Genomic DNA, 23843 nt, shown 5'->3' with positions numbered 1-23843 from the left:
TGTTCTTGATCGTCCACTCTTATTATTCCCTCTTGGTTGTTGTACATGTTGTATATGACCCGTCTCTCCCTATAGCTTACCCCTACTTTTTTCAGAATCTCGAACAGCTTGCACCATTTTATATTGTCGAACGCTTTTTCCAGGTCGACAAATCCTATGAAAGTGTCTTGATTTTTCTTTAGCCTTGCTTCCATTATTAGCCGTAACGTCAGAATTGCCTCTCTCGTCCCTTTCCTTTTCCTAAAGCCAAACTGATCGTCACCTAGCGCATTCTCAATTTTCTTTTCCATTCTTCTGTATATTATTCTTGTAAGCAGCTTCGATGCATGAGCTGTTAAGCTGATTGTGCGATAATTCTCGCACTTGTCAGCTCTTGCCGTCTTCGGAATTGTGTGGTTGATGCTTTTCCGAAAGTCAGATGGTATATCGCCAGACTCATATATTCTACATACCAACGTGAATAGTCGTTTTGTTGCCACTTCCCCAAATGATTTTAGAAATTCTGATGGAATGTTATCTATCCCTTCTGCCTTATTTGACCGTAAGTCCTCTAAAGCTCTTTTAAATTCCGATTCTAATACTGGATCACCTATCTCTTCTAAATCGACTCCTGTTTCTTCTTCTATCACATCAGACAAACCTTCACCCTCATAGAGGCTTTCAACGTATTCTTTCCACCTATCTGCTCTCTCCTCTGCATTTAACAGTGGAATTCCCGTTGCACTCTTAATGTTACCACCGTTGCTTTTAATGTCACCAAAGGTTGTTTTGACTTTCCTGTATGCTGAGTCTGTCCTTCCGACAATCATTTCTTTTTCGATGTCTTCACATTTTTCCTGCAGCCATTTCGTCTTAACTTCCCTGCACTTCCAATTTATTTCATTCCTCAGCGACTTGTATTTCTGTATTCCTGATTTTCCCGGAACATGTTTGTACTTCCTCCTTTCATCAATCAACTGAAGTATTTCTTCTGTTACCCATGGTTTCTTCGCAGCTACCTTCTTTGTACCTATGTTTTCCTTCCCAACTTCTGTGATGGCCCTTTTTAGAGATGTCCATTCCTCTTCAACTGTACTGCCTAATGCGCTATTCCTTATTGCTCTATCTACAGCGTTAGAGAACTTCAAGCGTATCTCGTCATTCCTTAGTACTTCCGTATCCCACTTCTTTGCGTATTGATTCTTCTTGACTAATGTCTTGAACTTCAGCCTACTCTTCATCACTACTATATTGTGATCTGAGTCTATATCTGCTCCTGGGTACGCCTTACAATCCAGTATCTGATTTCGGAATCTCTGTATGACCATGATGTAATCTAACTGAAATCTTCCCGTATCTCCCGGCCTTTTCCAAGTATACCTCCTCCTCTTGTGATTCTTGAACAGGGTATTCACTATTACTAGCTGAAACTTGTTCCAGAACTCAATTAGTCTTTCTCCTCTTTCATTCCTTGTCCTAAGGCCATATTCTCCTGTAACCTTTTCTTCTACTCCTTCCCCTGCAACTGCATTCCAGTCGCCCATGACTATTAGATTTTCGTCTTCCTTTACATACTGCATTACCCTTTCAATATCCTCATACACTTTTCCTATCTGTTCATCTTCAGCTTGCGACGTCGGCATGTATACCTGAAATATCGTTGTCGGTGTTGGTCTGCTGTCGATTCTGATTAGAACAACCCGGTCACTGAACTGTTCACAGTAACGCACCCTCTGCCCTACCTTCCTATTCATAAAGAATCCTACACCTGTTATACCATTTTCTGCTGCTGTTGATATTACCCGATACTCATCTGACCAGAAATCCTTGTCTTCCTTCCACTTCACTTCACTGACCCCTACTAAATCTAGATTGAGCCTTTGCATTTCCCTTTTCAGATTTTCTAGTTTCCCTACCACGTTCAAGCTTCTGACATTCCACGCCCCGACTCGTAGAACGTTATCCTTTCGTTGTTTATTCAATCTTTTTCTCATGGTAACCTCCCCCTTGGCAGTCCCCTCCCGGTACCGAGGGAGGTGGCGCAGTGGTTAGCACACTGGACTCGCATTCGGGAGGACGACGGTTCAATCCCGTCTCCGGCTATCCTGATTTAGGTTTTCCGTGATTTCCCTAAATCACTTCAGGCAAATGCCGGGATGGTTCCTTTGAAAGGGCACGGCCGATTTCCTTCCCCATCCTTCCCTCACCCGAGCTTGCGCTCCGTCTCTAATGACCTCGTTGTCGACGGGACGTTAAACACTAATCTCCTCCCCCCAGTCCCCTCCCGGAGATCCGAATGGGGGACTATTCCGGAATCTTTTGCCAATGGAGAGATCATCATGACACTTCTTCAATTACAGGCCACATGTCCTGTGGATACACGTTACGTGTCTTTAATGCAGTGGTTTCCATTGCCTTCTGCATCCTCATGTCGTTGATCATTGCTGATTCTTCTGCCTTTAGGGGCAATTTCCCACCCCTAGGACAAGAGAGTGCCCTGAACCCCTATCCGTTCCTCCGCCCTCTTTGACAAGGCCGTTGGCAGAATGAGGCTGATTTCTTATGCCGGAAGTCTTCGGTCGCCAATGCTGATTATTTATCAAAATTTAGGCAGTGGCGGTTATCGAACCCGGGACCGAACACGTTTTGATTATGAATCAAAGACGCTACCCCTAGACCACGGGATCATTATGACCAGGATACCAAGAGTCGCTCTTCAGTACGTGGTTTACGAGTGAAATTTCGGAGGAACTCTGGAAAGAAGACGGTGGCGACTTTTTCCACTAAGAAGGGTCACATTTGACCTGTATCCTTGGACGCATGTGGCACAGTCAATGTTGAGTGGTGTGCGACTGAATGTCTGCCGGTAGTCTTCGGCAGAACCCAGAGACGAAGCATGGGCGCCTTCTTCTGCATCACGACAATGCCTTCGCACTCACGAATGCCATAACAATGACCTTCCTGGAGCAGGAAAAAGTACGTTCCTTACCGTATCTGACCTGGCCCCCTGCGACTTCTTCCTGTTCCAAAAGACGAAGAAAAAAAAATCATGGGTAATGTTGTTCATACGATGAAGAGGCTGTCGCGACTACAACAGTGCTCCAAGTGACTTCCGTATAGAATCTTGACTGAGGTGTCTTGGAAGAGATTTCTAAGGATGGAAACATGATTGAGTGCTCGTGGAAAATATTTTGAAAAATTGTAACAGTTATATTGTAAATGAATTTTTCTCAATTTCTGCTAAAACATTTCTCATAGCCCTCGTACAGAAAGTGAAAAAATTTCCGCTCAGATAAGCACGTAAAGCAGACAAACGCCATAAATGGACCCCTACACAAATCGATTTTTCAAGCCACAAAGAACTGTTTTCACGGATGAATTTTAGGAGATAATGGTTGACCGTGTGGCACGAGACTCCTTAATAAGCACCCGTCAACACGCCCCTGAAGGTAGTACTTCGAAGAATACTGTGTGAAGAGTGCTGCTGTGGTAAGAAGAATAATTCCCTTAGGGTAAACAATGTGCGCGAGGATTGGGGTTAAACGATTTTGAATGTCGGTGGTTCATCCAGTGCTTTACTGCATTACCGAACTACCTATGTGTATTGTTTACGGATGAGGCCCCTCTCAACCGCGATGGTGTTTTCGACTATGCCAATAGGCATGTTAGGAGTGGTAAAAATCCTTACGTTGTGCACGGCTCTGATCACGAGCAACGAGAGCTGGAATAGTACATCAACTGCAGTCTGTTAACTGTAGATTGATTGATCTACTCCATAGGCCTAATGGAAGGCCTTAGCCAGTAGTTGGTATCAGCCACGTTACCTACCTGTCAGTACGAGGTTACCATTGTTTCTGCTGTGTTCCTGTTCTGAACTTCACTGTTCTCAGAGATTTTTATTCTATAATACAGCTGTTGCGGTTAGGATCCTTTTTAAACACGTCAATATCTAAGACAGTTTCAGTTACAACTACGAACAACATGTTAGCGATCTTCACGCCTGTGCGTGACTTCTGCTTTCGCGGAGGCATGAAGCACGGTTAAGGTGCCTGCACTGTGTGTGTCAGGCGGAGTGTATGACTCCTCACGGCGCTGCGGTCGATCTATAGGCCCGGCTAGCTTCCTCCGCTCCCGCAACCCCTTCTGGCAACCGGCCAACTTGCATTATCACTCTACATTATGATTTTAGCAAACAGTCACGTCTGGAGTGATGGAAATCATTACGTTGTGCACGACATGGGTGCGAGGTCGCAAGTTCAGTAATTAGTAAGGTTTATTCGATATTGTGTGATAACATTTGTGACAGGAAAAGATATTAGTTGGCAATGACTCATCGTATGCATCAGGAGGGCGACAGAAAATGAGTGTCCAGGAGGTGCAGAGAGCAACCTTCTGTGGAATGCATGTATTACACTTCAAAAAATGGACATCAATGACATTCAAGAAATCTCCAAAACAAACCTTTAACTTGCACCAGGAACACTGAATGATAAACGGCGGGCCACAGTGTTCACAAAGGTTCGCACAAGTAACGTCGATGGCGACCTCTTTGGGGGTTACAAACCGTGCAGGACCTTCAGCTAGGTATTCACGCTTAAGGAATGCATATAGAATCATATTGGTGTAACGGCGTGATGAAAACTGATGCAATGTGATGGCATGCAACCGAATGCGAAACAGTCTGTCGTGGAGCTCGTCGTGAGAAGAAAAACAGCCAGTGGCTGAATTTCTCCATCGTTCCAGGTGGTATGAATTGCAGTGTTAAACACTTTTCGGGGCTGATAGTTTTCTTTAACGGAGTAACACCAAATGATGTTTTTGAGCCGTCAGTGTAAATAAATGTGGCATCCTTCATTTGTGCCCATAGAGCAGCAAATGCCCGACGATAAACGAGAGAAGGGGTACCACACTTGGGAATCTGCCAAAGGCCACGGAGCAGGCAGGTCTGGGGGCGCAGCCAAGGCGGTGCTACTGTTTGGCGTTTCCTGAGAAAATTGTTCATGATAAAGTGGAGAGAGCAGCTCGATGGTCAACTGCAGAACGGTGCTGTCGCAAACCGCATTGGGCAGGTGTTAAAAGGCTTCGGGACTCCAGCCACCAGGTTAAACGGCAATTCACCATACACTCCAAAACTTTACATACACTACTCGTGAGAGAAATGGGGCGATAGCTAGATGGGAGATATTTGTCCTTTCCAGGTTTCTGAACAGGAGCGACGATAGCTTCCCGCCATTTTCTGGAAAAAGTACTGTCGGTCCAAATTCGATTATAAAGGCGAAAGAGGTAGCGAAGACTATGGTATGATAAATGCAGCAACATTTGGATGTGGATACCATCCGGTCCTGGGGCGGAAGAGTGAGAGGAAGAGAGTGCGTGTTGGAGTTCCGCATGGAGAAAACAGTATTATAGCTTTCGCTATTTTGAGAGGAGAAAGCAAGAGGTCGCACTTTCGCTGCACGTTTCTTCGGGAGAAAGGCTGGCGGATAATTTGAAGAGCTCGAAATCTCAACAAAGTGTTGACCCAATGAGTTGGAAATTGCGACGGGGTCCACTGAGGTATCATCCGCGACTCTGAGCCCAGAGATCGGGGAGAAACTAGACGCGCCAGATAACCGTCGAATTCGACTCCAAACTTCGGAGGAGGGAGTGAAGGAGTTGAAAGAGCTAGTAAAGAAGTCCCAGCTTGCATTCTTGCTATCGCAGATGACGCGACGGCATCGCGCACGTAACTGCTTATAGCAGATACAGTTGGCCAAAGTAGGATGGTGGCGGAAAACGCGAAGGGCACGTCGCCGCTCACGTATTGCGTCACGGCACGCCTCGTTCCACCAAGGAACTGGGGGGCGCTGGGGCAAATCGGAGGTGCGAGGTATTGAACGTTCCGCAGCTGTAAGAATAACTTCTGTAATATGAGTGACCTGATCTTCGACGCTAGGAAAGTGACGGTCATCGAATGTCGCTAGAGACGAAAAAAGTTTCCAATCGGCTTGGGCAAACTTCCAGCGTCTCGGGCGCATAGATGGCAGTTGTGGCTGCAATCTAAGGACAAGTGGAAAATGGTCACTCGAGTGTGTATCAGCAAGAGCGAACCATTCAAAGCGCCGAGCTAGCTGAACAGTATCGACCGAAAGGTCCAAATGAGAGCAATTTGTCGTGGAGGCAGACAAAAAAGTAGGGTTCCCAGTGTTGAGGCAAACAAGATCCGCTTGATGGAAGACACCAGTCAATAGGGAGCCTCGCAGACAAGGGCGCGGAGATCCCCAAAGTGGGTGGTGGGCATTGAAGTCCCCAACCACCAAATAGAGGGGCGGGAGCTGACGAAGGAGATGAAGGAAATCAGCTCTTGCCATCGGTGTGGACGATGGAATGTATACAGTACAAAGAGAGAAGGTGTATCCAGAAAGGGAAAGACGGACAGCAACAGCTTGGAAGGAACTGTTTAAGGGGATTGGGTGATAATGGACAGTATCATGGAGAAGAATCATGAGTCCTCCATGTGCTGGAGTGCTATCAACAGAGGGGAGATCAAATCGGACTGACTGAAAATGAGGGAAAGCAAAGCGATCGTGGGGACGCAGCTTTGTTTCCTGAAGACAGAAGATGACTGGCGAGTAGGATCGCAAGAGGATATTCCAGTGGATATTCCAGCGGATAATGGACATAGGGTGGACCAAAAAGGGAAGAATCTTACCACAGTTGTCCTCAACTCAACGACTGCTGAGAGCCGGCGGCGGACAGTGTGGAACGGCAGAAGTTCCTGATCCATGGGTTGTTCGGGAGCAGCTCCTGTCACCAGCGATCGGCCGGTTGATTAGCCGCCAGCAGTGCACCTTGGCGACACGGAAGACGGCCGAGGGTGGTTACCGCCAGGTGGCGCTGTAGATGAGACACGCTGTGGCGGAGAAGGAGAGGAACTGGGTTTCTTATGAGCCTTGTAGGAAACAGGACGTTGAGATTAGGGAGGAATCGATGGTTGTGAAGTTGGGGTACGTAAAAAATCTTCGTGAGTAGGCTCTTTTTTGGAAGTCTGGGTGTCTGATTTTGGGGCTCGTGATTTAGCAGAAGCCGATGAAGGATGAGCCGTAGAGTGAACAGGTGATAGTGGGGAGGTTGAACGGGCGATCTTTGCGCTGGCCGATCTGACGACCGTGGCACTAAAGGTGAGATCACAAGTGTGCGTGGCTGCCTTCTTAGTAGGCCGAGGAGATGCAAGGACAGTGCTATATTTACCTGCAGGAGGCACAGTGGGCTTTCGACTGACGAATAATTTTCAAGCAGAAAATGTCGACACCTTTTCCTTCACTCTGATTTCCGGAATGAGCCGTTCATCTTTGAAAATGGGGCAATCTCTAGAGGAAGCAGCGTGATCACCCATACAGTTGACGCAATGAGGGGTTGGAGGTGGACAAGCACCCTCATGGGCATCCTTGCCACACGTAACACATGTGGCCGGATTGGAACAGGACTGGCTGGTATGATTGAACTGCTGACACCGATAGCAATGCGTAGGGTTGGGGATGTAAGGGCGAACTGAAATTATCTCATAGCCCGCTTTTGTGTTCGATGGAAGTTGAACTCTGTCAAATGTCAAGCAGATAGTACGGGTTGGAACCAAGTCCTTGTCAACCCTCTCCAAGACTCGATGAACAGCCGTTACGCCCTGGTCAGACAGGTAATGTTGAATTTCCTCGTCGGACAATCCGTCGAGGGAGCGTGTATAAACCACCCTGCGTGATGAACTTAAAGTGCGGTGCGCTTCCACCCGGACAGGAAGGGTTTGCAGCAGTGAAGTTCGCAGCAATTTTTGTGCCTGGAGGGCACTGACTGCTTCTAACAACAAGGTACCATTTCGTAATCGGGAACAAGACTTTACAGGACCTGCATTTGCGTCGACTTCTTTCTGAAAAATGAAAGGGTTGGCTGTGGAGAAGTCTTGACCTTCGTCCGACCGAGAAACAACTAGGAACTGAGGCACTGATGGAAGAATTGACCGTGGCTGAGACTCATTTAACTTTCGCTTGTGAGCAGACATAGCAGATGATGAGGTAACCATTGTGGAAGTATCCCCCATGATTACCGGCGTCTCCGATGGTGCGCTCCTTCCTTGTGGAGGCCCTCTCTGAGGGCACTCCCACCTTAGGTGATTGTTCACACCTCAGGTCACACCTCCCGAGAAACAGACAGAGGAACCAATCGGCACTTTCGGAAGGTACCAGCTCGGGTAATCACCCCTCCCTGGGCCTGGCCGTTACCAGGGGGTATGTACGTGTCCTACCTGTCTACCCGGGGCAGGGAATTACGCGTTACCCAGTCACTGGCTACACGCGGGAATGCGTGGGTCGGCCTTCAGACACGCACAGGGAGGAAAAAAGGGAAAGGGAGGAACAAAGAAAAGGAAAGGAAACAAGAGAGGTCTCAAACGCCGCAGCAGAGAAGAGAGTAAAGAGAAGAGACGAGGAAAAGAGAAGGACAAAGGAAGGACAGAGACTTTCCAGCAGAGAAAGTGAATAAGAGAGTCTGCCTTACAGTTACAAGCGTCTGTCTCCGGAAGTAGGCACAAAACATACTCCAAGAGGGAGAGAAGAGGAAGGGAAGATGTGGTGGTGGGGGGTGTGTGTGAGAGGATGGGGGATGGGGGATGGGGAAGGATGTGGAAAAGGAAGGCATGCAGCCCAGAAAGGAAAGAGGGGCGCACTAGCACGGGGTCCCATGCTCGCCACGCACATATCCACAAAAGAGTTGTGGACCCAATGGAGGGGGGGGGGGGGAGATTTCTGAAAATGTATGTTTGGAGCACAGCATTGTATGGTAGTGAAACATGGACTGTGGGAAAACCGAAAAAGAAGTGAATCGAAGCATTTGAGATGTGGTGCACAGAAGAATACAGATCTTCACTTGCGATGATTTTTGTTGTTCAAGAGCTTTATCAGATTTTTGTCGTTCAAGAGCTTTATCAGTGTCACACCAATCACGTCTTTAACAAACGTCCTTAAAACGAGACTCCAACAGAGCAAGAGAAAACTTTTTGAAGATAGCATATAGGGTATCTGTGGAGACTATGAACGGTATACGGTCGCCATATGAAAGTTATCTGTATATATTATGAGCGGTATCTGTGAAAATCGTGAACTGTATCTCTTAAAATTCCGCGAACAATCAATGATTTCAATTTACCACACGGAGGCTAAGGCTCTCTCACCAAATGAGAGTGTGCGTTCTGTTCTCAGTCAGACCATCGATCTGTTCACAGGGAATGTACTTTATAAAGTTGAAATTTTACTTAACAAGCAATTAAATAAATAGGCTTGGACGAATTGTAAAGGGGACAAACGCTGTAGAACGTATCCTATGGAACAGAGATTGAGATATGTGAGATAAAACATTGATAGTGAAATTTAATTAAAACTAGATTTAACATTTATTTTACGTAATCAAATTAGAAAAGCACCACACATTTATATAAAAACATAACAGTGGTAGATCCTGCTTTAAATAACCACGTGAGTTCAACAAATAATCAGATACATTGCCTGATGGGCTTGTAAATCATTAGAATCTCTTAAAATAGGAATCACTTAATGGTATAGGAATCACAAAAGCACTTCAGATTCGTAGTAACACCATACAATAGATAGAAAAGGAACTATAAGAACTACAACATGCACCACAAACACATATAGTCGGCAAAAGGTTTGCTCCACCGGCCTAACGTACGGCCTAAAGTACGGGAAAGTCAGAACGTCGAACTGAATGAAAATTACGACCCGAAATGCAGATTAGATCAGGAATGGCTGTAAAACACGACACACATGGGACGGCAATGTAATTTAAGCTCTACAAGTGTAAAATAAGAACGGAAAACCGACGAACTGAAATCTCGTTCGTTTTTCAAACACATGACCCTAGCCACAAAACACAGAAAAAATATAAAAACTGCGAAAAGTCATTTAATGCGTGGGAGGAACTACCCCCATAAGTAAATTATAGCGGAGAAATTGTAAGATGAAACAGATTCCGAGACATGAAGGTTCTTCAGAACAACGACGAACACATGGGATTGTGTGAACGAAGGCACACGTACTAACGGATGGAAATTACGGACTACCGACGAAACTAACGAAGTAGAAGAATAAATAATGTAAGAAACACAAACATACGCACATTCACACTGGAAAGAGCTAATTCTAATTGAGACTAAGCAGAGTACGCGCACCACGCGCCACCTTTCTGGGTTTTGGTTGAACAAAGTAACTCTACTAATAAAACCGAACAATTACAAAAAAGCCTACATCTTTCCATTCCGAATGAAATAATCTGCACGATTATAGAGGTATGAATCTAGAAAAAAATGGATTAAAACTTCGGCTAGGCTGAAACTTAAAGAGAATGAGTTACCATACTCATTACTACAAACAAGCTGCCACGAGCAACCTCTGTCTTCAAATTCCCAGGACCGAGAGTCCAGCACCCTGACCAAATCGGGGTCCCCCCACACACGTAGTGGAAGTCATCAGAGAACACCCTTACGCAGCTTGCCAACTTAAGCACAATAGCGCATCGACCACAAGGGAACAAAAACTCTTTACTGCTCTTCATTCTTGCACCAAAGGTGGCTGAACTGCTCCAGCAGCAGACGAGAAGCTTACCAGCCATCAAACATTGCGAAAACTCAATATACGAAGGAAGTCAAAAGGTAAATGGATTTTGCAGTTTTTCGCCGTAGGGCTTGGTAACACTGCTGGTATGCAGGGCTGATGTATTGTCGTCTGCAACAATTCTATACAACGTGTCACTCTTATTCCTGCATTAGTTGTTGTATTGTAGCAACCTGTGAAACATGGCAGCGCCATTGTCGATCTGCACCAAGGAGGAAATGAGGGAAGTGTTTTCGTTTGCGGAAGGTGCTGAACGTGCAGAAATTATTCGTCGAATGCAAGCGCAGTTTATCGTGTAGCAGGGTCTACGAATGGATAGAGCGCTTCAGACAGGGAAGAACTTCTATATGTGTAGAGAAAAGATCAGACAGGCCATCGACGTCAACAACTGAGGACAATTTGGAAGTCGTTAAGGATATGGTGACGGGAAACAGACATATCATAGTGAACGGAATCGCCAATACTTTACACATCAGTCATGGTTCAGCGTATTCCATCTTAGACGACAGGCTACATTTTCGGAAAGTGTGTGCAAGGTAGGTACCGAAAGAACGATCAGCGCAGCATAAGGCGCAAAGGCTGGACATCACTCGTAAACATTTGGCCCATTATCGTCACGAGGGGGATTGATTTTTACAGCAAATCATCACTGTGGACGAAACATGGATGGCCGGCCGAAGTGGTCGAGTGGTTCTAGGCGCTACAGTCTGGAACCGCGCGACCGCTACGGTCGCAGGTTCGAATCCTGCCTCGGGCATGGATGTGTGTGTTGTCCTTAGGTTAGTTAGGTTTAAGTAGTTCTAAGTTCTAGGGGACTGATGACCACAGCAGTTAAGTCCCATAGTGCTCAGAGCCATTTGAACCATTTTTTGAAACATGGGTGCATTAGCACGAACCGGAAAGTAAGGTTGCGAATATGGTTTGGAAACATCCATCATCACCAGAAGTTAAGAAATTTAAACGTCAACCTTCACCTTGTGGGATTATGCTAACACTGTTCTGGGATATGGAAGGTGTGGTTGCCGTTCATTTCATTTCACCACAAGAAGTGGAACTGTGAACAATGAGAACTACTATGACGTTTTTCGAACTAAACTGGAATCTGCAATCACATCCAAATGTCACAGAAAACTGTATAAAGATAACGCTCGACCACATCCTGCCAAACGGCCGACCGAAACAATACGGGAGTTAAGACACCTGTAGGCAGCCAGATCTGGCTACAAGCGATTTATATATGTTTGGACCATTGAAGTAAGTGCCCAGGGGAAGAAGATTTGCAACCGATGCAGAAGTTATTGATGCGGTGCGAAACTGATTACAGGATGCAACCAAAAAACCTTTCTTTCTATGGAATCGAAAACTTCTGAAACATTGTACAAAAGTGTGTTGAAGTGCAACGAAGTTATGTAGAAGAATAATGTATGTTTCAGTATTCTATCATTAGAACAAATAGTTCTCTTCTCAAAAGTCCCTTTACTTTTTCAATTCCTCTCGTATATACGCATTCTTTCACTCTGTCTTGTAAGGTGGCAGGAATGGAGAAGAAGGATATTGGTACCATACGAGTATAAATACATTGTAATTACTTTTGGGAAAGGTATAGGAAGCACAAATGCGTAATAAATCAACACACGGATGTAAAAATATACATAGAATATGCATGAATTCAGGAAATTTTTGCGGTTTTGGCTGATTTGAGCATACTCAGTTGCCGATTATTTCTCCTGCCATGTTTAATAAATCCACCGGAAGTATAACACGGTGAAGGACATATGAAATGATGTTAAATTTTATTCAAACATTATGAAGAGGCTAATATGGAGCCCATCCAATTGTTTGTCCAAATTCGGAACCACTAACTGAACCTTCATAATCTTTAAATAAAAATTTGGGACAAAAGTTGTCGCTGGGTGCCGTTTTGACAACCCGTAACTGTTTTTATAATCTCATCTCTTTTATGACAAGTTAATGCTTGGTAGGTACTGCGTTGATGTCTTACGACTACTGGGTTTATATTGAAGTTAATCTTTGGCTGTATCGTGTATCTCGTTTAATCAAATAATTCTGCTTTTCTGCAGAACAATCCCGCAGGCTTGCGGAAAATACTGAACTGGATAACTGCAGAGTATCCCGGTTACCCTATCTTCGTGACGGAGAATGGCTACGGTGATTCTGGAGGCCTGAATGACACGGGCAGGGTGGAGTACCTGACTGTAAGTACAAGTCCGTAAGAGGTTGCTGAATGTCACGTGTAGATGTCGTTGCTGTTCCGTAACATACTCGTATTACCCTGCTGTAGAACTACCTGAGCGCGCTGCTGGAAGCGATCAACACTGACGGGGTGGAGGTACTCGGCTACACCATGTGGACCCTCATGGACAACATGGAATGGACCAGCGGCTTCTCGTAAGTAGCTTGCGGCTTAATTAAGCGGCTTGATTATGTCCAGAAATCTATCAGGAGAATGCAATGAAGCAGAAGTAGATGTATTCACTGATCAAGTAAACATTATTGTCTAAGTGAAACGAAAAACTTTTGAACGAGAAAACTGTAAGTGATGCTTCCGTGGCGTGAAATTTCGACATCACAATTTACTCACTTTGAAAATGGAAAAAAGAACGAGTAAACCAGTGGAGCAAGGACTGAACGCGGCGACTTCAGAGAGCACAGTTTTCATGATTACTTCTCTGAGCCACTCGTTGATACCCGTTGTTAATAACCTGTCGAACCACAGCGTGGCACTGGTTGAGAAATTCAACTGTTTCACTTCCATTCATAATATATCGAAATCAACGTTACAAAAGGTTTGCTGAAATCAGTGTTAAAATGGTAGGTTGACGCCCCTCCCTGGTGAGTTTGATGTCGTCAGTCACTTTTATTTACGCAATTCTGCTATGGCGTTTCCAAAAATCTGACTGATATTTATCATGTAAGTTGCAAGTTTTGAGTAATGTCAGCTGTCCATGAGTAATTTACTCCAAGGCTTTCTTAGATACTGCAGGTATGCTGATCGGCCTATAGTCACTTTCTGATTTTTGGTTATGATTCTTGGGTATTTCCCGAATTAAGCGTTGTTTACACTCAATAATGAGTATTGTTGTAGCAGCAAGAATCAGTAGACGAGGTACAATAACGAAAGTTTTTGAGTGCACAAAATTTTGCGTACTAATTCTGGAAACTTTTTTTAATGAAGCTCTTATAAAATGGCATTGCTGTAATTGTAAACTTTAAGGCCATATCATTATCGTCATCATTATAGGCCATTTGGCATCTGTTCGTAGATGTAGGACACCACTCCGTCTTCTCCCTGTATTATTATCTTCAGGTATATATATCCATGATTCTCCAGCATGACAAGTTAGTAACGTAAGTTCACTGGCTGCTCGTTAAGTACATTTAGTAATAACAGCCAGTATATTATTTCGTTCTTCTCTTGTCGACTATGACGCTTATTTACCTAAAAGATTTTAACTTTTTCTTATGGATTTTACCGTTAAGCAGACATGCCAAACCTGCATTGTTGCCCTGCGAATCTGCACCTATAAACCTGAAATGAAATTTAAATGTTTGCCATGATGTAATGACGCCAATTACGAAAAATTTAGTTAATATGCATTTCTATTTACTTTTTGACAATTATTCAGTTAAATGTTGTATAGAATATCTTAATTGCTTACAATGGCGGTTGGCTTTCTTAATGTCTCACTTCCAACCAATGAGAGAGAGACTCATGTTAACATCAGCTTCACCTGCCTTCTTCTTCTTACTCCTTGGGTGACCAAATGAAACTGAGATGGCAACAGAGATATATCCTAAAGAGAGCTCCTAATTGGTAGCTAAAAGTCAAGATGAAGAAATGTAAACGTTACTGTGAATCTAAACGGATCAGTTTACGCCACGGCAGAGGGAATTTTCTTTAATGAGATACAGCACCCCACAGAAATAGATATAATTACCATGTTTCTTTCACTCTTTCCAGGCATTGTAGAATTGACACTTACTCTCTTCTACACTTCCAAAGTGTTACACAATGCCTCACGACTTCGAGTTCTCTGATACTACAGTGGTACCTTTTTCAAGTAACCTGAATAATACCAGGTTTGAATTCTCAGACAATATCTATGCACCCTGAAACGAAAAACGTCGCCGGTTGAAGTTACTTCCCATCAAAGTGTATATGTTCCTCGGTAGGCTCCTTCCATGTAGTGGTTGCTGGAGGATCGAGGTGAAGAGCAGACCATCCATTCCTCAAACGTGTTCAGTGAGTAACGTCTCTGGCAAAGGTGCTGGAAACGAAACTTCAAGGATTGAGAAGGTTCGTGGTTTTATTTCAGTGATTAATCAAGTTAAATGTACGACGGAATTGGAAGTTTGAGCACACTGCTGGTTCCTTACCTGTAGTATATTGGGTTACCTTGGGCCTGGGTATATGCACTGTTTCACTTGAGAACAGTGTTGTACAACCGTTCGCCTGAGGTAAGGTGGGCCGCGGCGTATCTGGCCGTTGATATCATGGAAATTGACATAGGGATTGAATCGATGTCTCAGTGAATTCCACGTGTGCTCTACTGGGGACAAATCGTGGAATCTTGTTGCCCAAGGGAGTACTTAAACATCATACTGGCATTTCGTAGAGACGCGTGCAGTGGGTAGGCAGTTTTTGTCCTACTGAAATACGAGAATATTGTCGTATGAGAAGTAACACATGAGGCCGGTCACAAGCGTCTGTGCTTCAGAGCGTCTGTGCCTTTAGCCCCCTACCAGAGGTGATCTGAAGTCCACCTGACGCCCCCCCCCCCCAACATAACGTTAGGGGTCTCTCCAAGACATTGTCAGAATGTGACATTTTCCGTCGTCCCCGCCATACTCCCAGACAACAGCCATCGGAAATAGTGGAGAACCGAGATTAATCGCTGAAAATGATGCGACATCACTCAACAGGCCGCGCTTTCCGAGTATGGCACCAGAGGCAGCCATCTGTCCTGTGGAGTGAATGGCACCAATATCTGGGACACTGATTCAGCAACCTGACTCCGACTAGTCTCCAACGAATCGTTCATGATGAGACAGTGTGTTATAACGAGTCCATGACTCGTGCCCAGATCACAGGGATAGATGTAAAGGGATTGCGATGTGCCTGGCACCCAGTAAGGCGATACTTCCTTGCTGCGGTCGATCTTGTTCCACCAGAATCCTGACAATGTGCTTGTTTGTCCTCACCCCATTCAGTTCAACGTTGTTTGATTGTGATATCTGAATACCCCACGAGACTGGATAATCCACGATTCGTTGAGCCAGCAGCATTCTGACCCTTCCTGAACCTGTCAAGTGCTGGTAACATTGTGTCACACGAGCACGCAGCATTCTCCATTGTTCTTCAGAGTGCTCACCAACGATCCGACGCAGCACATGCCCATTACATAACTTGTATGGCTTGGTAAAATGGTCACATGGTGATAACGGTAAAGCACTTTGGTGCTCACTGTAGCTGCCAGACGTCACTGCAACTCTAACCATTACATACCCACTGCATCTACATCAGACCATTGCTTCCATGTGTTTAACTTTTGTTGTAGTCAGTGTCTGAAGAAGGTACAGCATGCGGCTGAGCATTCCCATACTGAACTACAGAGCAAGGAACTGTTTGAACAACAGAAAGTATCTTAGGCTATAAAAAAATTTCTCACGTACCAGTTGCTGTTGTGATTACTCTCAAATCACAGGAATCGAGTTTGCATATTGGATATTTGTCTGGTAAGCGGCTCAATAGTCTTCCCTTTTACATTCCAACTCTCAACAAAGACATGTTCGCACGAAGCAAAACAGCTCAAATTTCCAAAACTGAACAGAGCTGCAGAACCCGCTGGAATCTCTATCAGATTCTGTACAGATTTTACGGCCGAGCTATCCCTTATTTTAACAACACCAAAGACTCCTCAAACTAAAAAATGTGCCCAGGATTTGAAGCACAGGTCACACCCATCTGCAGGAAAGCTACGAGAAATGATATACAAAACGATCGTCCAATATCCTTGAGGTCCATTTAGTGTTGAATCTTAGAACATTTGGCGTATCAAACAAAATTTTTGACTGGGTTGAAGATTTCTTGGCAGAGATGACACAGCACATCATGCTGGATCGCGTGTGTATGTGACTTATAGCGACCGCGATATTGCTGCCACTGTCAGTTGGAATTCCATGACTTTCAAGTGAATAAGGAACGGATGGGCTGAAGAGAACCATACTTAATGCCGAGCGGAATCTCAACGGCCCAACATGTCTATCAGCTGGGAGGACAGACATATTGTTTACTCTGTCGTGCAGGATCATAGAGCTACATGACATAGCTCGAGCCAGCAAATTGTAATGAATGAAGTACTACTTGCTCATGTTAACTTGACGGTTTTATTGGTGGTGCCAGAAGGGGAGAACATCGACACTAGTTGAAAGATATTCATTTATCACCGAGTGCTGCCAAAGTTACGCTACCGCTAGACGCCAAGTATTACTGTGCACGTTGTTAAGGATAACGATGTCAGGACTGCGGCAAGCAGCCGAAACTGCCTCTCCCTTATCGTTCCTCTGCCCGCGGCAGTCATAACGCGGGGGCAAGGTTGGCCCCCAGTCGTTCCCAACAGCCACTGCGCAAACTGTCAGCGTATCATGGACAAAACAGTATTCACACGGACTGTGGAACGATGTTTGCAGCACCAAGTACTGTCAGTACGGCTACGACTGTTGCTGCTTTCCTTGACGCTGCGGCAGGGAGATGCCCGACAGCAGCACTCCCGACGGTATTACTGGACTCAGGAATGGCAACACGCCGTCCTTTCAGGCGAGTTCCGTTCTGTATACAGCATTAAGATGGACTTACGCCTACACGGAGGTTCTAAGGAGAACGAATGTTGCCAGACGCATTAGTTATTTAATCAAATGTATATAAATGGTGCCAGAGACTACTTCAAGTCTCAGACATCTATAATGTATTTACACAGACTGAAGTAACGAATGAAGTTTTGTAGTAAGCCTGGGATGCGAACCTGGGTCGCCTGCTCACTAGACAGACGCGCTAACAACTACCCCACCTCGGCACAGTGAATTTGCACAGCTGCACGGACTGCTCTAGCACAACATCCTTCCTCAATCCAAATTCCCATCCACAGCCCCCTTGGTATTCCCTCTAAGCTCAAACACCATTACAAAGGCTCTCCAACTGTACTGAAATAGCACCTGAGCATCGAACGAAACAGGGGATTATGCCTGAAACCCATTCATAAGTACTGTTATCATATGATGCTATATGGTTCCAGAGACCTTTTCAAATCTCAAACAACTATCGTGTATGTATGCAAGCTAAAGGGAATAATGAGAATTTGTACCAAGGCCAAAATTCAAACCCAGGTCTCCTACTGACTGGACTAAGCTACCCTGGGTTTCCGGCAGGATAGCCCATTTCGTCCGATGCTAAGGTGTTATTCCGATACAGATTGAAAGTCTCTGCAATGATGTTTGAGTGTAGGCGGAATACGAAATGGCCTGAGGCATGAATTGGAATTCGGACTCTGCAGAGAGGTATGCTAGAATAGTCTATGCAGTTGTGCAAAGCCACTGTGCCTGGGTGACGTAGTGGTTAGCGCATCTGTCTAGTGAACAGGAGGCCTGGGTTCTAGGCGCGGTTCTAGGCGCTTCAGTCCGGAACCGCGCTGCTGCTACGGTCACAGGTTCGAATCCTGCCTCGGGCATGGATGTGTGTGCTGTCCTTAGGTTCGATAGGTTTAAGTAGTTCTAAGTCTAGAGGGTAGGAAAAGGGAGAGAAGGAAACATAGTAGGTGAATATGGATTGGGGGAAAGAAATGAAAGAGGAAGCCGTCTGGTAGAATTTTGCACAGAGCGTAACTTAATCATAGCTAACACTTGGTTCAAGAATCATAAAAGAAGGTTGTACACATGGAAGAATCCTGGAAATACTACGGGGTATCAGATAGATTATAAATGGTAAGACAGAGATTTAGGAACCAGGTATTAAATTGTAAGACATTTCCAGGGGCAGATGTGGACTCTGACCACAATCTGTTGGTTATGAGCTGTAGATTAAAACTGAAGAAACTGCAAAAGGGTGGGAATTTAAGGAGATGGGATCTGGACAAACTGATTAAACCAGAGGTTGTACAGAGTTTCAGGGAGAGCATAAGGGAACAATTGTCACAAATGGGGGAAAGAAATACAGTAGAAGAAGAATGGGTAGCTCTGAGGGATGAAGTAGTGAAGGCAGCAGAGGATCAAGTAGGTAAAAAGACGAGGGCTAGTAGAAATCCTTGGGTAACAGAAGAAATATTGAATTTGATTGATGAAAGGAGAAAATACAAAAATGCAGTAAATGAAGCAGGCAAAAAGGAATACGAAAGTCTCAAAAATGAGATCGACAGGAAGTGCAAAATGGCTAAGCAGGGATGGCTAGAGGACAAATGGAAGGATGTAGAGGCTTATCTCACTAGGGGTAAGACAGATACTGCCTACAGGAAAATTAGAGAGACCTTTGGAGAAAAGAGAACTACTTGCATGAATATCAAGAGCTCAGATGGAAACACAGTTCTAAGCAAAGAAGGGAAAGCAGAAAGGTGGAAGGCGTATATAGAGGGTCCATACAAGGGAGACGTACTTGAGGACAATATTCTGGAAATGGAAGAGAATGTAGATGAAGACGAAATGGGAGATACAATACTGCGTGAAGAGTTTGACAGAGCACTGAAAGACCTGAGTCGAAACAAGGCCCCGTGAGTAGACAACATTCCATTTGAACTACTGACGGCCTTGGGAGAGACAGTCCTGACAAAACTGTACCATCTGGTGAGCAAGATGTATGAGACAGGCGAAATACCCTCAGACTTCAAGAAGAATATAATAATTCCAATGCCAAAGAAAGCAGGTGTTGACAGATGTGAAAATAACCGAACAATGAGTTTAATAAGCCACAGCTGCAAAATACTAACGCGAATTCTTTACAGACGAATGGAAAAATAGTAGAAGCCAACCTTGGGGAAGATCAGTTTGGATTCCATAGAAATATTGGAACACGTGAGGCAATACTGACCTTACGACTTATCTTAGAAGAAAGATTAAGGAAAGGTAAATCTACGTTTCTAGCATTTGTAGACTTAGAGAAAGCTTTTGACAATGTTGACTGGAATAATCTCTTTCAAATTCTAAAGGTGGCAGGGGTAAAATACAAGGAGCGAAAGGCTATTTACAATTTGTACAGAAACCAGATGGGAGTTATAAGAGTCGAGGGACCTGAAAGGGAAGCAGTGGTTGGGAAGGGAGTGAGACAGGGTTATAGTCTCTCCCCGATATTCAGTCTGTATATTGAGCAAGCAGTGAAGGAAACAAAAGAAAAATTCGGAGTAGGTATTAAAATCCATGGAGAAGAAATAAAAACTTTGAGGTTCGCTGATGACTTGTAATTCTGTCAGAGACAGCAAAGGACTTGGAAGAGCATTTGAATGGAACGGATAGTGTCTTGAAAGGAGGGTATTAGATGAACATCAACAAAAGCAAAACGAGGATAATGGAATGTGGTCGAATTAAGTTGGGTGATGTTGAGGGAATTAGATTAGGAAATGAGACACTTAAAGTAGTAAAGGAGTTTTGCTATTTGGGGAGCAAAATAACTGATGATGGTCGAAGTAGAGAGGATATAAAATGTAGACTGGCAATGGCAAGGAAAGTGTTTCTGAAGAAGAGAAATTTGTTAACATCGATTATAGATATAGTGTCAGGAAGTCGTTTCTGAAAGTATTTGTATGGAGTGTAGCCATGTATGGAAGTGTAACATGGACGATAAATAGTTTGGACAAGAAGAGAATAGAAGCTTTAGAAATGTGGTGCTACAGAAGAATGCTGAAGATTAGATGGGTAGATCACATAACTAATGAGGAGGTATTGAATAGAATTGGGGAGAAGAGAAGTTTGTGGCACAACTTGACAAGAAGAAGGGATCGGTTGGTAGGACATGTTCTGAGGCATCAAGGGATCACAAATTTAGCATTGGAGGGCAGTGTGGAGGGTAAAAATCGTAGGGGGAGACCAAGAGATGAATACACTAAGCAGATTCAGAATGATGTAGGTTGCAGTAAGTACTGGGAGATGTAGAAGCTTGCACAGGATAGAGTAGCTTGGAGACTGCATCAAACCAGTCTCATGACTGAAGACCACAACAAGAACAAGTCTAGGAGACTGATAACCTCAGATGCTAAGTCCCATAGTGCTCAGAGCCATTTCAACCATTTTGTGCCATTTCTTTGAGGTCTTTGTGACATTATCCTTCAACAAGATCACGCAAAACTGCATGTTATCTGTGCTGTCTTGATCTACCTCGAAACAGATGGTGTCTGAAATGATGCTGTGGCCCCCTGAAAACATCTGGTTATCGACTACTAAGAGATTGGCACACCACCATTCGCTGGCCACTATGACCGATGGACTTTGGCACAGACTTGAAGCTGCGTGGATTGACGTAGCCGTATCTCTCATCCAAGCTCTATTCAAGTCGATGTCCAGTGGGATTAGAACCATTGTTGCTGCCGGAGGTGGCAACTCTGTGTACCAAATTTCACACTCAGAATATCCACAAATGTTCTACAGGTTAAATGTTGTATTCGTCCTCCTATAAAGTACACGCACAATAAGTAAAATTTCATTTTTTTCTGTACTTCCTGATGTTTAAATTTTAATGACCATCATTGTATAGTCGAATCGTGCGTTCTACTCTGCAATACTGCTGCTGGAAAGATGTGTCCTGCCAGGATGACATGTTTTCGGACCCCATGCTGAGAGGACACTGTGAAAAGACAGAGTGGAAGACTGTTGTAACGCGGCGACAGCCTTTATGCTCTATCTAAGCCGTCGCTGAAGTTTTCCCATAGAGCGACACATTTATTATATGATGCACGAGGGGCATTCAATCAGTAACGCAACCCTTTTTATCACGACAGTAGGATGATGTTATTCAGGATTCCAATACACCATATGGGGCCAACTCTTTTGGCTACAAAACCCTCTTTTCAACATTATCTCCGTTCAACGCGACGGCCCTGCGCTATCTTACTGGAAAGACGCATCGTACCACTCTAGTAGTCGACGTTGGAGCGGAAGTCTTGCTGCATCAATAACCTCTCCTTCATCCACGCACTGCTTCCCACGGAGAGCATCCTTCATTGGGCCAAACAGATTGAAGTCGGAACGTGGGAGATCTGGGCTGTAGGGTGGATGAGGAAGAACGGTCCAATGAAGATTTGTGAGCTTCTCTCGAGTGCGCAGACCTACGTGAGACGTTGCATTATCATGGAGAAGGAGAAGTTCGTTTGCATTTTTGTGGCATGTACACGCTGAAGTCGCTTCTTCAATTCCGTGAGGGTAGCACAATAGACCTCAGAGTTGATCGTTGCAGCTTGAGAGAGGACATAAAGTAGAATAACCTTTTCCAAGTCCGCGAAGGCGTTGCCATGACTTTACTAGCTGAGGGTGCGCCTTTGAACTTTTTCGTTTGGAGGAGAGGTGGTGTGGCGCCACTCCATAGATTGCAATTTTGTTTTCTGTTCGAGGTGATGAAGCCACGTATAATCGCCTGTGACAATGTTCACGATCAGCCTCGTAATGCGCAAGAAATTCCGCACAAATAGTCCTTAGTTGCTCGTTATGATCTTCTGTTAGGCGGCGAGAACAAAGCAGGCAAATATCTCTGATTATCCCAACTGGTGGACGAGTGTGCCAGCACTACCAACAGAGACATCCAGTTGTGCAGCTTGGTGTCTGATTGTGATCCATCTATCACCTTGAATGAGAGTGTCCGCACATTCCAACATTGCAGGAATAACAGCTGTGTGTGGCCAGCTGTCACGCGAGAGATCGGACAGGTTATATCGATGATGGCAGACGCCTCGCCTAACGACTCAATGTGCTTTTGTCCAGTACTAGGTCTCCGTAAACAGTTTTCAGGGACTTATGAATGTCTGATATATTCTGGTTTTTCGCCAAAAGAAACTCACTGACAGGTCTCTGCTTGGAACGCACCATTTTGAAGGCTACGTATAGCCCCACCACAAATATCATTAAGCTAAAGGAGCTGAAGAGGGAATATTCCACTGTGTCCCACAACAAATTCCACATTTTTCAACCGAAATTGGCCGAGAAAAAAAAAGTGCCGCATTACTTGTTGAACGCATCTCGAATGTAGTATTGAAAGGCTCTGTGGCATATAGTGTGCTGGAGTTATTTTTGTGGATATTGTGATAGCTGATTTACTGTGAATAGAATTATAGATATACGAGCTGTGCCAGGAGGATTGGTCAATATTCAGGGACATGACAGAAAAGATCATTCGGAATAAAAAAGTATAGTAAATATGGGCCCTAACATCCATACATTATGAACTAATAGCTCTTCTTCATTGTCGATACTGTGAAACAAATCTCTTCTACTGCAAGCTGTTTGCTTTTCATATTTTGCGGGGTGGTAGTATGGATCGAAACAAGAAAAATTTGTCCAGTAAACATAGCTCTAAAATGCATACCTTACTATGAGCACTTGTTCAGTAGAAGAGATGCATTTCGTGGTAGGGAAGATGAAAATAGCTCTCAGGGGATGCGTTTCAGAGCGTCTGTTTGCTGCACTTTTTCTGCTTCGAATGATCGTTCCTGTCATATCACTGAATTTTATCCGCTCCTCCTGGGACTCTCTGTATACCAAATCTGAAATGCAATGGAGGATATGTCGACTTATGCCTTTTTTTATTCACAGGATCAAGATGGGCCTGTATGAAGTCGACTTCGACAGTGCGAATAAAACCAGAACGCCGAGGCTGTCGGCGTACGCCATGTCAGAGATTTTCGAGAGCAAACAGTTGCCAGTCATGAACTAATAATGATGTGTGACCCAGTGCTAGTAACAGCATAAATAAGATCGAGTTGTTTATCATTGTTTTGTGTGTTGAAATAAAGAAACTAGATGGCCCACCTAAACAAATATCGTTACTGTGTTGTTCAAATGTATTCCACGTTACAATAACTCGTTGAGTAAACTTACCTGTCACTGTACTCCGTTATGGCATGAGTAATACGCCAAGCAATCGAACAACCGATTTGTAGCTTCAGTGGCTGCGAATGTAGTCAACATTTTCTTGCACGAAACATTCACTTTTCGGTATTTTTA

The 23843-nt window shown here is 44.4% G+C and overlaps 1 protein-coding gene across 1 annotated transcript in view; it reads left to right on the top strand.

The window, feature by feature from the left end:
- Positions 1–23587, top strand: part of LOC126094571 (myrosinase 1-like) — an 84447-nt gene extending 60860 nt beyond the window's left edge. Inside the window, exons 9-11 of the mRNA XM_049909037.1 lie at positions 12716–12850; positions 12937–13043; positions 23433–23587. Coding sequence (XP_049764994.1) covers positions 12716–12850; positions 12937–13043; positions 23433–23553 — 363 coding nt within the window. The 3' untranslated portion in view covers positions 23554–23587. The remainder of the gene's footprint in view (positions 1–12715; positions 12851–12936; positions 13044–23432) is intronic.
- Positions 23588–23843: the final 256 nt, after the last annotated feature.

The sequence above is a fragment of the Schistocerca cancellata genome, chromosome 8, assembly GCF_023864275.1.
Source record: "Schistocerca cancellata isolate TAMUIC-IGC-003103 chromosome 8, iqSchCanc2.1, whole genome shotgun sequence".
NCBI classification, from domain to species: Eukaryota; Metazoa; Arthropoda; class Insecta; order Orthoptera; family Acrididae; genus Schistocerca; species Schistocerca cancellata.
This window is presented reverse-complemented; position numbering and strand designations above follow the sequence as displayed.